At 46.5% G+C, this 13,017-nt stretch overlaps 1 protein-coding gene across 1 annotated transcript; it reads left to right on the top strand.

The window, feature by feature from the left end:
- Positions 1-8,684: 8,684 nt before the first annotated feature.
- Positions 8,685-12,793, top strand: LOC123410376 (galactan beta-1,4-galactosyltransferase GALS1-like). The gene is made up of 2 exons (XM_045103315.1): positions 8,685-10,159; positions 12,156-12,793. The coding sequence occupies exons 1-2, from the start codon at positions 8,964-8,966 to the stop codon at positions 12,499-12,501; spliced, it is 1,542 nt and encodes a 513-aa protein (XP_044959250.1). The 5' UTR covers positions 8,685-8,963; the 3' UTR covers positions 12,502-12,793.
- The last annotated feature ends 224 nt before the right edge of the window (positions 12,794-13,017 follow it).

Raw genomic sequence — 13,017 nt, 5'->3', positions numbered from 1 at the left:
AAGGTCCCTTCTGCATCAAAAGGTAGTGATGAATTTGATGATGATACTCTGCATGCCATCATCAGAAACAAGCAAGAGAGGGTAGCTCAAGCTTCTGGCGGCTCCATTCCTCTGGCCATGGACCCAAAAGTCCTCCTCGACTACATCAACATCTGGTATGAGGACCCCAACACTCCACTTGATGATTTGAAACTTCCCCCAGGCATCAGCCACATGGTGGCCACATTCATCAACGAGGCCAAGTGGAAGGAGCAGCAAGCCAAACAGGACAAGGTTGCCAAGCTCAAAAAGGAGAAATTCCTCAGGGAGAATCTCCTCAATCTGACGCCTGATGCACTTGTGTCAACACAGCTGAGTTGAAGACTTTGACAGATAAGTACTCCAAGCTTTCTGACCATCAAAGTCTCAAAAGAAATTTCATCAAACTTGCCACTGAAGCTGTTAACAACTACAACAAGAAGGTTGCCCCTCGAGTACCAACTCCTCAGCCTCTGATTGAAGAACCAGTTGATGAAACTGCTCATGCTGAGGAAATCCCTCAAGGAAGCCGTGTGGATGAACCGACAATTGAGGAAATCACCACGAAAAATCCAGATGATGAATCTGCTACAGCTGGTGAGACTGAATCTGCTCCAGCTGCTGCTTCAAAGCCAGCTGATGAATCTGCTCCAACTGCTGCTTCAAAGCCAGCTCATGACTCTGCTCCAGCTGGTTCCTCAAAGTCAGCTGATGAAAATGTCTCTGCTGAGAAAACACCTTCACCAAAAGCTTCAAAGGTGAAGAAAATGACCCCGTCTGCATCAGATGTGAAAAAGACAAGGGCTGCTGAAAAGGAAGCCAAGAAGAGAAAAGCTTCTTCAGCAGAAGAACACACTGAAGCCAAGCGCCTCAAAGCACTTAAAGAAAATCCTCCTCTGGATCATGTGCCTCTTAACAGCGCTCCTTCCTATCAGATGATCCCCTTCACAAGCGAAGACCAGGAGCAAGGTCCAGATGAGGAAATAAAGGATGCTGAATCTGAGGAACATACTGACGAGGAAATTCGCATTGACGACAGTCCTCAGCCTTCCATTCCTCAAGAAGAGACTGCACAAGGATCAGCTACACCAGCTGATGAATCTGGCTCCGTCACCAAGCAAGCTGAGGAAGAAAAAGTGAAAATCCTCGGCCTGATGAACGTCACAGTCCTGAGCAAAATCCTCAACTTGAGGATCAGGCTGACCCAACTCCTCCTCCTCTTGAGCAAAACCCTCAAGCTGATGCTCAGGATGAACCTATTCCTCCTCCAGAGCAAAACCCCCAACAGGATGCTCCGGTTGACGACATTCCTCAGCCTGAAGCTCAGCCATACCACATTCCTCAGCCTGAAGCACAACCAGAGCATGCTCCTCAGTCTGAAGCTCAAGCTGATGAAATTCCTCATCCTGAGGACCATGCTGAAGAAAATGCACCAGACCCTGACAATGCTTTCGTCGTGCTTAACCCAGAGTCTGCAATTGTTGTATCCCCTCAACTCCAACAGCAAAATCTTCAGCCAACGCAGCGTCAGCCATTCTCCAAGCGGCCAAAGTTTCAAAAGGAGTCCTTCTTTGAACAACACATGTTCTTCATCGGAGAAAATCCATATGACAAGCCTCGCATCCGGCATTTGAAGTTTTGGACAAGGACCCAGCTCAACTACTATGCCTCTGTGCTGTGTGGAAGAAACAAGATTTTCCAGCACAGGCATATTCCTCACGTTGAGCTTGAAGAAATACCATGCTTTGCTCCAGTCCTCAACGTCCTCTTTGAAGCTGGACTACTCCCAATGTGCTCTGATATCTGTGATTGGAATAGTGAGCTTATTCTTCAATTCTATGCAACTCTTCACATATCAGGAGATCCCACAAACATCAACACATGGGTGCTAGACTGGATGATGCAAACCACACACTACAAGGCTCCTGCCATTGAGCTATTGCGTGAACTGCCAGTATCAATTCCCTCAGAGCAGGCCGTGAAGCTTTATGATGAGCGTGAGCTGCCTAACAAGATGATGGAAGTCCTCATGAAGCCTTTGGCTAAGGGGCAACCACAAAGAAAAACCTTCCTCATTCATGAGCTCAAATATGAACCAAGGACAGTTTACAGAATCCTCTGCAGCGTTCTTGCGCCGATCAAGGGCCATGATTATGAAGAAGATGTTGTAGGCATCATGAAGAATATCCTCTTCAACATCATCCATGGTATTCCTATCAACATCCATGATTTCTTCTTGAGGACTTTGGCCGACAATGCAATGTGTCCTTTTGACCACAAGATATATGCTCCATGGATCATGAGATTCATCAGAACAAGGTCAGGCATCAACTATCACGCTGATTTCAACAACCATGTTGGTTATATGCCTCCTATCAGGGTCAACAAGAAGACTTTCGAGCCTGTTGAAGGAAAAGGCAAGTCTGTCATTGATGAAGGCCGTCGGCCACTTGATGGCCAGTTCAGAGAGCCCGAAGCATATTCTTCATGGGATGACACTGAGACCCATCCTCCAAGTCCTGTTGCTCCTCAGGTGATGAATACGAGAGAGCTTCTTTTCAGTCTTCACCACAAGGTGGATCGGAATCACGAGTGGGTCAAACGCCAGTTCGGCGCCATTGTGAAAACCCTCAATGAAACACAGAATGATATGAAGCTTAACCATCATTATCTTCATGAGGTTTTTGATTGCACCTGGGCTACACTTGCTCATCTGAAGACTCTGGCAGAACTTGAAGAATTGGAGTTTGTGCGAGACTTTGACTGGTCGTGGCCACCAAAGAAGAAATTCAGGCCAATTCCAGTTCTAGACCTTGAGGACAGTTCTTTTTCTTCGTTCCGCACTGCTGAATCTGATGAAGAACAACAAGATACTGCCACCGGTCTAAGGAGGAAGACTGCTCCCAAGAATCCTCATGCGTCTTCATCAACTGCCAAGGAGTGAAAGTCTTCACGGGCGTTAGTCCTCAGTTTGTCCCTTTTTGTCACTTGATGAAAAAAGGGGAGAAACTTGAGAGTTAGTCTTCACGCGGGATATTTTGGGGCTTATGAACTATATTTAAGTTACAAAATATCCCGCGTGAAGACTAACTCTCAAGTTTCTCCCCCTTTGTCATCAAGTGACAAAAAGGGACAAACTGAGGACTAACGCCCGTGAAGACTTTCACTCCTTGGCAGTTGATGAAGACGCATGAGGATTCTTGGGAGCAGTCTTCCTCCTTGGACCGGTGGCACTATCTTGTTGTTCTTGAGAGTTAGTCTTCACGCGAGATATTTTGGGGCTTATGAACTATATTTAAGTTACAAACTCTTGGCTCTTCTCAAGTGTTTATGTAATGAGTTGTAACTTAAGCCCGACGGTACTCTGACGCTTTTGAACGTTTTTCTTCGCATGCTTATTCCTCAAAGTTTTAATGCACGCATGCTGGAATTCGTCAGATACCATTTTTCATCATGCACCCTCAATTTCTTCATACTTTATGTCGTATGTATGCATGATTTACAAGACTCAGGGGGAGATCTCCATGATATAAATCATCAATGTGCATTTGCTGTGAAAAGCAAAATCGTCAAGATATGCTCATCTTCAGGGGGAGTCTCTCTGAATCTTGATTTCAAATTCCTCAAATGAGTATTTACATTTCATATTTTTATCCCAGTTGAAGACTTAACCTAATTGTCATCAACCACCAAAAAGGGGGAGATTGTAAGTGCATCTAGTGCCCCTTAGTGATTTTGGTGGTTCGAAGACTTATAGGTTAAGTATCTAATGTGTTCTTGATTGTACACAGGATCTATAAGTCACTCAGGAGTTTAAAATATTCGATGAATATCGACCCCTAAAAATGTATATCTTCGGTTGAAGAAATTGGTCTGAAGCTGAAGATTTGAATCACGAAGAATTTGCGTTGAAATTGATATTCCTCATGAAGATATTGAAATTGAGGAATTCGGTGTGTCCTGAAGAAAATCACTCTGAAGACTTTGAAGCATGAAGATTTACTCTTTCTGTTTTGTTTTCTTCACACTTAAGTAATAGGAACACCGTACTGTTAAAGGGGGTCGAGGTAACACATTGGAATGAATTTCGTCATGATGCTCAACCCAAGCCTAATCCTACCAAAAGCCTCAAGTGAGGAATATGAGTGACATAAGGACTCTCACAGTTGAGGGTCCCGACCGTTTCGATAGCCACGCCACATCATTGGTCTTATCCACACCAACAGTCATATTAGTTAAGGGCATTAATGTCAAATCATGTCGGGATGCTCCCAGGCTATAAATAGCCGCCCCCCCCCCCCCCCACAACCATTATCTGGTTGGCTGCTCCGTTAGAAACTGACACTTGTCATAAGAGCAACCCAAATTCCTCAGAGTCTTCGAGAGTAATTCATGAGTGAGGAAATACCCCAAACACCAAACCACAAACCGAAAACCAAGTGATTGAGCATCACTGAAGAAGTTGTTCATGTGTAGGACTGAAGCCTTTTACCTTTGAGGATTGTGCATCCTCCAGACGGTTAGGCGTCATGGTCTAGAGCAATCCAGCAATCAATTGTGGATCACCGGGTGACCAAGTTTGTGAGGGTTTGGAAGTCTGCCCTGAAGACCTACCACGAGTGTTGGGCGAGGACTGTGTGTTCTTAGCCCAAGGATAATACGGTAGGGATTGTGTGTCTTTTGGTTTCAATACCAAGCCGCTCCAAACCAGATGTACAACTGTCACAGCAGTTGGAACTGGGTCATCAACTACTGTCTTCGCTGTGAAACGGGTTCTAATTCCTCAACTCTTTATATTCCTCAGATTATGTGTTGATGATCTTCACTGTCACTATTTGAAGAATTTGCTGAAGACTTTCTCTGAAATTCCTCAACCCCAAATTCTTCACGCAAGTTAATCCTCATCTGTTTTCTGCGTGCTTGCTTACTGTGCAAACTGTTTTCATATTCCTCATCCTGGAAAACTGTTGTAGTGAAACTTTGCACTCCTGATCCTTTGTTGTTTTTGCTATAAGTTAGTCATCAGTGAGGAATTTCCTCAAAAGGAATTTCCTCAGTAATGAAATTCTAAAAATCTCCTATTCAACCCCCCCCCCCTCTAGTCGATATAACGCACTTTCACAAGTTCTCTCTTGGAGCAGCCAACCAACTAGTGGTTATGGGGGGGGGGGCTATTTATAGCCAGGGTGCAACCCGACATGATAAGACATAAATGCCACAATGATATGACCGTTATGTGGATAGGATTTTGGGGACAACTAGCGTGAAGCACAGCAACGGCCGGAATTTCAAACTATGAAAATCCTCAGATCTAACTTGTAGGCAATTCGCACTCGCGAAATCCTAACTCCTTAGTCAGAGCAATTTCCTCAGAGACCAGAAGAACTTCGTCTCTGTCACTCAATAATTTGACTCAATTGCAAGAGATTTCCAAAGGCTTCAGTCCAAAGATTGGTTATGTGTAGGTTTTGCGATGAGCATCACCTAGAAATTTTTCCTTAGTATTACCTCGACCCCCTTTGACGGTACAGTGTTTCTATGACTCAAAAGAAAGGAAACGTAACTATGAAAACAAAAGTCTTCATGCTTCATAGTCCTCGCATCAATATTTTCAAGGACACACCAATTTCCTCACTTTCAAAGTCTTCAGGAAAATATCAAAGTCTTCAGTTGAAGACATTCATTTTTAGGGGTCGATATTCCTCGAACATATCAAACTCCTCAATGACTTATAGAGCATGTGTACACTCACAAACATAGTAGTCCCTTAACCTATATGTCTCCAATACACGAAAGTCACTAAAGGGCACTAGATGTACTTATAGTAAGGGACTGATTGCTAATGCACACAGTGAGAAAGAGTCCCATATGTATAGAGAATAATGTCACATTGTGCAAGAAGGTTGAAAAAATTCATCGAGAGATATATTCTTTGCAGAGAAGAGAGAGTTATGTTTCGAGAAGGAACTAAACCGAGAAGATTGGGTGAAGAAGTTGACCCCTTAAATATTGATGACACAAAGCAATTGCTATTTGGTGTGTCCAAAGAAGAATGACTTGAAACGAGAAGGTTGAATAAGAAGCAAAGACATAGTATTTGTTTCGTTGTTGTTCTTTCTTTTCATTAAGTCATAGGAACTCTGTACTATCAAGAGGGGTATATGTATTCAAAGCTTAGGTCTGTTGTGATGCTTAGCAGAATCCTATGAAATTTGAGAGAAACCTCTTTGTGCACCAAAAGTTTAGTGGCCATCCAGATACGTTCTTCTTCTGGCCCGCGAGAGATATCTTACAACCGAGGAGTCAACTTTACTTGTTTGTCAAGTAAAGTTGCCATGTGCTCAAAATCCGACTGTTGGAAACGTGTTGGTTGGCCATTGGCTCGACCACATGTCCTAAATGGTCATTTCCCATCAGGGAAGGTTGTGGCTATATATTGCCACCCCTCTCTAACGTCTTTCATTGGCTGCTCCGATTAAGATTATGAGAAGATTGATTGAGCATCCCTCTCGAGAGATTTAAGTTTAACATCCACTACGAGAAAATCAAGAGCTAAAACTTAGATAGTGGTTGAGCATGACAGTAGATCTGAGTTGAGAGTTCTTGTACCTATTACTCTTGAGACTTGCACACTCTCTAGACGAATATATGTCGACTTGAGTGAGGAAGACTAATTGTCCTCACCAAGTCAAAGTCTTCCACAACCAAGAGTAATTATGGTTCATGAAGCAAGTCTGTCGAAGGTTTGGAGTTCGCCGACAAGTATCTACCCCGAGTGAAATCAACAAAAGTCCGACCAGCTTCGTGTTGAATGAGAATAGGACAGAGAGATGTTTACTATTGTGTTCAATCAAAAGTCCCTCCAACTAGACGTAGCTCTTTTGCAAAAGAGTGAACTGGTCTACCAAATCATCTCTCGCCATCGAGCACCACTAGTTCATCCTATTCTACTGCAATATTCTCAGTAGTTTATCTTCAATTACTATTGAATGATTTCCTCTCGCATCTGAACAGTCATGTTGCTTGGGATGTTTTCTTTTTTGTGTCACTATTGTTTACATGAACATCCTTAGTTACTATGCTAATCAGATTATCATTGTCATCATCAATTGTTTCGCTTAGTCCTTTGCATCTAACTCTTTTTCCTTTCTAGTAGCCACACCCATTTACCTTCAGTGGACATGCTCCTGTATTTTTCTTCCCTGCAGGGTCTGAGGTATTTGAAGTTTTAAAATAAAATTTGAATCTCACATTCACCCCCCTTTGGTCGATATACTCTCAGTCCTTACACAAAACCCACAACACGCCTAGACGGGACTCAAGCGCCTTCGCCGCTACCAAAGTCCACACCAAATACCGTTGTATCAATACAGGCTTCCACAAGCATATCCGTGAATCCCAACAACATCGAAGAAGAACCCTGTGTAAGATCTCATACGTCACTTCCATTCCACGAGGTTGACTAACATAACATGTCTGACACACCTTGTATGAAGGGTCCTTCTGCTGCTCTCACGGAGATGTCACGTAAGCCGCCGCCAACCACCTCTTCGAGCACTACGTCCCTTTGACTAAGTCCAACTTCAAGACTATGTCCTCAAGAGGAAACACGATGCACAACAAAGCCAATAGTGTCGTTGTCGTCCGATCCGGGAGACCGGATCTAGGGTTTCCCTTGAAGCATGTCGGGCAAGGGAAGAGGAGGACTGCAACATCGATGGCTCCAACAAGGGGACATTGCACATAGGCGCAACCATCAACTCATGTGGTCTCAACCAAAGTGCAGCTTCCACCAGCAGCCTCACCTGCTCAAACCAATGACTTAGCCAACCCTTTCGACATACCACCTCCATGACGCACGAGCACTGCTTCACATTTCGCTCTCACATCGTGAACCGAAGGTCGCCGACCAGCCACCTCGACAGATATGCCTCGGGGATGCCATACACCCGTCACATGAGTAGGTTCGCTGAAAACCCAGATCAGGCTCAACACCTGCACTCCACGCGTGGGGCACTCCACGCCTGGGAGCAAGACACTTCTGTAATGCCCACACACGTCTCCGCTGCCCTGGTGCGCCATCCCGCGCACACACGATAGCCCAAGCCGCCGCGTCCATGCACATCAGATCCACGTGCGTCCGCACAACACCAGGCCAAGACGCACTCACTCGCGCCTCCACCCTTGCCCACTAGTCCGCGACGCGTTTGCGCACTCACCCGCATCGCCAAGCACCTCCTCATCCCAGTCGAGCAGCCCCACGCAACTCTTGCACCACGCAAGAGTGAAGAATAAAGGCCCATCACCGCGTCGCGCGGGCTTTGCCAGTAGGGTTGAACGACATTTGGCGGCTAGGGTTTCACGCCCTGATCGCCCCGCGGATGAACGGGGGATGGGCGAGTATTCAAAGTTAGCTCCGAGATATGTTTGGTTTGGTATTCCTCTCCCACATTTATATTCCTTTGAACCTTGAAGTTTGAATAAAGTGTGATATTCCTTGAGAAAAAGATACGGAGGTTTTACTGCACTTTGTCTGCGTTGAATTAAGAATATATTTTTGTAAAAAATACAAGACAAAAGCTCCTAGCTGTTTGGTTTTGTCCGTAGAACCCCACAAGGCCACCCACCGGCTACAGTGTCAGTCCCACACCCACAAAGCCCCAAAGTCCAAAGGGAAGTGAGAGGAATCAATCCCATACCCACATAGCCTCCCTCACCACCCCTCTCGCTCTTCCCCGATTCTTCCGCCGATTTCTCCTCCGTCTCCTTCTCCACTGCCCAGTCTCCCACTTCACTCTCTCCATCATCCCTTTGCAGCTTGGCTGCTTCAGCATTGCCATAGATCAAGCTACTCCCCAAGAAACGAAGAAAAAGCTGTGGCAACACCCGTGCACTTCACTCGGAAAGCAGAGCAGATCGAGCCAGAGCGCACAGCCGCTCCACCGATGAAGCCCGCCACCGTGAGGAAAGACGCTGGCGGCGGCATTGGCGGTGGCGCGTTCGGCGTATCGTGCCTCGACATTAAATCCTTCGTCGCCTCCCTCGCTCTCTTCGCCCTCATCATGGCGCTCTGGCAGTTCCACCCGTACCAGCCCATCCTCGCCATCACCCGCTCCTCCTGTCCCCTCATCCCTCCCCCATCTACCGCCGCCGCCTCCACCACCATCACCACCGCTGCAGTATCCTTCTCCAACTCCACAGCCGACAGAGCCGCACCGACCACCGCCGCCAGCGCGGTAAAGGCGCCAACCTTGCCATCCCGGCCGCGGGACCCCAATAAGCGGGAGCTCCGGCCGTACGGCAGCGCGGCGGCGCTGTTCGTGCAGATGGGCGCGTACCGGGGCGGGCCGCGCACATTCGCCATCGTGGGGCTGGCGTCCAAGCCGGCGCACGTCTTCAGCACCCCTTACTTCAAGTGCGAGTGGCTCCCCAACCCGGACCCGGCCGGCGGCCCGCCGCCGAGGCCCGTCCGGACCAAGGCGTACAAGATGCTGCCCGACTGGGGCTACGGCCGCGTCTACACCACCGTCGTCGTCAACTGCACGTTCCCGTCCAACCCCAACGCCGGCAACCGCGGCGGGAAGCTCCTCGTCCACGCTTACTACTCCACCTCCTCCCGCCGGTACGAGCGCTTCGTCACGCTCGAGGAAGCGCCGGGGTCGTACGACGGGTCCCGCTTCCGGCCGCCGTTCCCCTACGAGTACCTCTACTGCGGCTCCTCGCTCTATGGCAACATCAGCGCCCCGCGCATGCGGGAGTGGCTGGCCTACCACGCCCATTTCTTCGGCCCAAGGTCGCACTTTGTTCTCCATGACGCCGGAGGCGTCAGCCCGGCGGTCAGGGCGGTGCTGGATCCGTGGGTGAGGGCCGGCCGGGTCACTCTCCAGGACATCAGGGCGCAAGCGGAGTACGACGGGTACTACTACAACCAGTTCTTGGTGGTGAACGACTGCCTCCACCGGCACCGCCACGCCGCGAACTGGACCTTCTTCTTCGACGTCGACGAGTACATCTACCTCCCCGACGGGCGGCCGCTGGAGGAGGTGCTCGGCCAGCTCGAGCGGTACACGCAGTTCACCATTGAGCAGAACCCCATGTCCAGCAAGCTCTGCGTGGAGGAACCGACCAAGGAATACTCGAGGTCTGCTTTCCTCCCTCTGCCTTAGCCTTATCTATGTTATAAATTGTTGCTGCAATTGTTTATGCCTGTTGATATTCCCGTTGAAATCCAACAAAGATTCGTGCAATACAATACTGCAATCGGAGCAAGATATCCCTGTTTACCGGATAGTATTCCTGGAATCCAGTGAGTGTCCACAGAACTTGCAATGTATCCAGTCACTGTCAATTTGTTTTTTGTCAGCACACATGCTTCAAGAACCTAGACTGTGAGTCATGACGCTAGTTTATGCGTTAGGTTGATTTTGGGCAGTGTGACTGTTTTGTTCCTTGCTGAGTTGAAGGCGCTTTGACCTTGGTCCGTTGCCATAAGCTATTTGTGGGATTTTCTGAATTAAGCCCAATCCTACATCAAATACTGCTTGCCAGCTTGGGGCTACTTTTCTGAGTTACTCTTTTGTTTTCTGACAGTGAACCTAAAATAGTGCATCTTCTGTTTGGGGGTAGAGTCACTGAATAAGCAAGTTTAAAAAAAAAAAAAAAGGAACAAGTGTGAATCTTGAAGCAAATAGTCGATGAATAGTTCAAAAGAAACAACTGCAAATCTTAAAGTAAATGGTTGATGAATAGTTGCATTCTCATGGCGATGAGAGGCAATCAGGGGTGAGTATTACATGGGTGAAACCAGCATCCTGCACAAATGAAAGACATGAGGAGCAGCCGGCTTCAGCTACTCCTGAATGGTGTGTGCACTAGACCTGCAACGGCTTGGTTGGGGCCTCCAGCTTTAGATGTTAGGTTTTGGTGCGAGGTCTGTTTGGTATTCGGCTCGGACTTTCGGCACACCTTCATCAAGGATAGGAGTAGCGACAGATGTTGCCAAGTAGGTGGCTTCAGACTTACTGATGTATTACTTTGTAAGGTCATTGTGAATAATTAATAAAGTGGCTGCATGCATCGCCTAGATGCAGAGGCCGGGGGCCATCCTCCTTTTCCAAAAAAAAAAGCTACTCCTGAATGGGGAGACTCCTTTGGATGTGATCTTAGCCGTCTAATTTCACATTTGGAAAACCTTGGGTGAAACTGACTGTAGCTGGTTTGAGCATATAACGAAACAACGATCAGGTTGACGGTGCATAGTTCTCCATGAGAAGGCAACTATTCATCAATTAGTTGGTCCTCCATCTGCCCATGGCATGTTCAGAGCAAAAAGTGATATTGTTCGTCAGTGATGATGATTTCTTTTATCATGAACTAAGCTGCAGCTTGTCAATTTCTAAGTACAGTAGTTGCCAAAACACATTGTTTAGTTAACCCGAGAAAAAGTGTTTTCCACCATTTGTGTCTTGACTCTTGATTGAACCTCACAAGAAATCTCTGCGTAATAGGTTTGCTTCTAGATTTCTTTCCGTTCGCTGATAGTCTATTCTACTCCTATACTACTACATCTGTTCACTTTTATAAGACGTTTAAGACATTCAGACACTGCCCAAAACAAGCTGTCTAAAACGTCTTATAAAAACGAACGAAGGGAGTAGTAAAAATGCTTGTGTTAACATCAGACATTAATAAACCCATTCATGCTTTGGCCATCAGTTTTGTTCCTTTACTAGGAGAGGCCTATAATTTTATACCTATACTTGTTAGTGTCGAGTAAGGGATGTTGAATAGTGAAATGACATTTGTTTCATGATGGCTTCTTTGAAACATTTCCTAAGAATGCTGTTCTGTGTGCAACCGGAGTTTTGCTGCTGTAACAACTTTTAAGAACCCAGATATTTGCATGACCTACTAAGCTTCTGTCAATATTTTGTTTTACGGTAACGTAAATGAATGAAACACAACTGGTACTGGCTGTTTCTAGTGTTTGAGTTGGGGTTTTTAGTACTATTTGATAAGCTAGAAGTAACTGCATCACCTCTTTTAATTTACTTCAGCGTACTTACTTTGTGCACGTGTGTGCGATCTGTCTAGCAGACTTTCCCATACTAACACATTTATATGTGACTGGTATTCAGGCAGTGGGGATTTGAGAAACTTGTTTTCCGTAATTCGATCACCGGAGTCAGGCGGGATCGCAAATACGCCATTCGAGCAAGGAACGCGTACTCCACCGGTGTGCACATGTCGCAGAATGTCTACGGGAGGACGACCCACAAAACCGAAAACTTGATCAGATACTACCACTATCATAACTCGATCAATGTCATGGAGGAGCCTTGCCGGGAGTTTGTGCCGAAGCCCAGCAATGGCAGCAAGGTAATGTTCGAGGAGGTACCGTACGTCTACGACGATAACATGAAGCGTTTGGCAGGCGATATCAAGCGCTTCGAGGCGGAGACTATTGGCGCCGTCCATTCGTAGCATCTGGAGGGTAACCTAGTCTGGTACATAGACAATTCTGTTCTTTGGGGCTCCATCTATGCCCCTCAACCAGTGTAAAGTTTTGGTTCTCCTCGGCATTCTCGGCTCTGGCATCAGTTTGACGCATTTTTCTTTCTTTCATTTTAGCTGTTCTTTTAAGCTCACCTTTGATACCTGCTTATAGATTTGTGTTGGTACATTTTCAGATTCTTCTTGTCTCGATAGCGAGCAGTGTTGAGTGCCTGATTTTATTTCATTTTGATAAAAGAGAGCTGACTCTCCAATTTCCATAGATCAGAAACCACAAAGTCTTGCTTTTTTTTTTGCAACTACTTAAACCAGGACCGGCCTCTCTGTAAGAAAGGGGCCTCTACAAACGATGCATGACCTACAGCTGAAGCCAGCGAAACAAGCTCGCCAGCCAACATGGCCACAAGATTTTATCCACACAAAGCCTATGACAGCAGAATGCTGATACAAACTACACATAGCAAAGTCAGACAGACAAGTTTTATA

This window comes from Hordeum vulgare, chromosome 7H (genome assembly GCF_904849725.1).
Source record: "Hordeum vulgare subsp. vulgare chromosome 7H, MorexV3_pseudomolecules_assembly, whole genome shotgun sequence".
Classification (NCBI taxonomy): domain Eukaryota; kingdom Viridiplantae; phylum Streptophyta; class Magnoliopsida; order Poales; family Poaceae; genus Hordeum; species Hordeum vulgare.
This window is presented reverse-complemented; position numbering and strand designations above follow the sequence as displayed.

What these genes read in the sequence shown, in the direction of transcription:
- LOC123410376 (XM_045103315.1), top strand. Translation starts at nt 8,964, where the DNA reads ATGAAGCCCGCCACCGTGAGGAAAGACGCTGGCGGCGGCATTGGCGGT. An exon ending in CCGACCAAGGAATACTCGAG is followed by an intron (nt 10,160 to 12,155) that starts GTCTGCTTTCCT and finishes ACTGGTATTCAG; the next exon opens with GCAGTGGGGATTTGAGAAAC.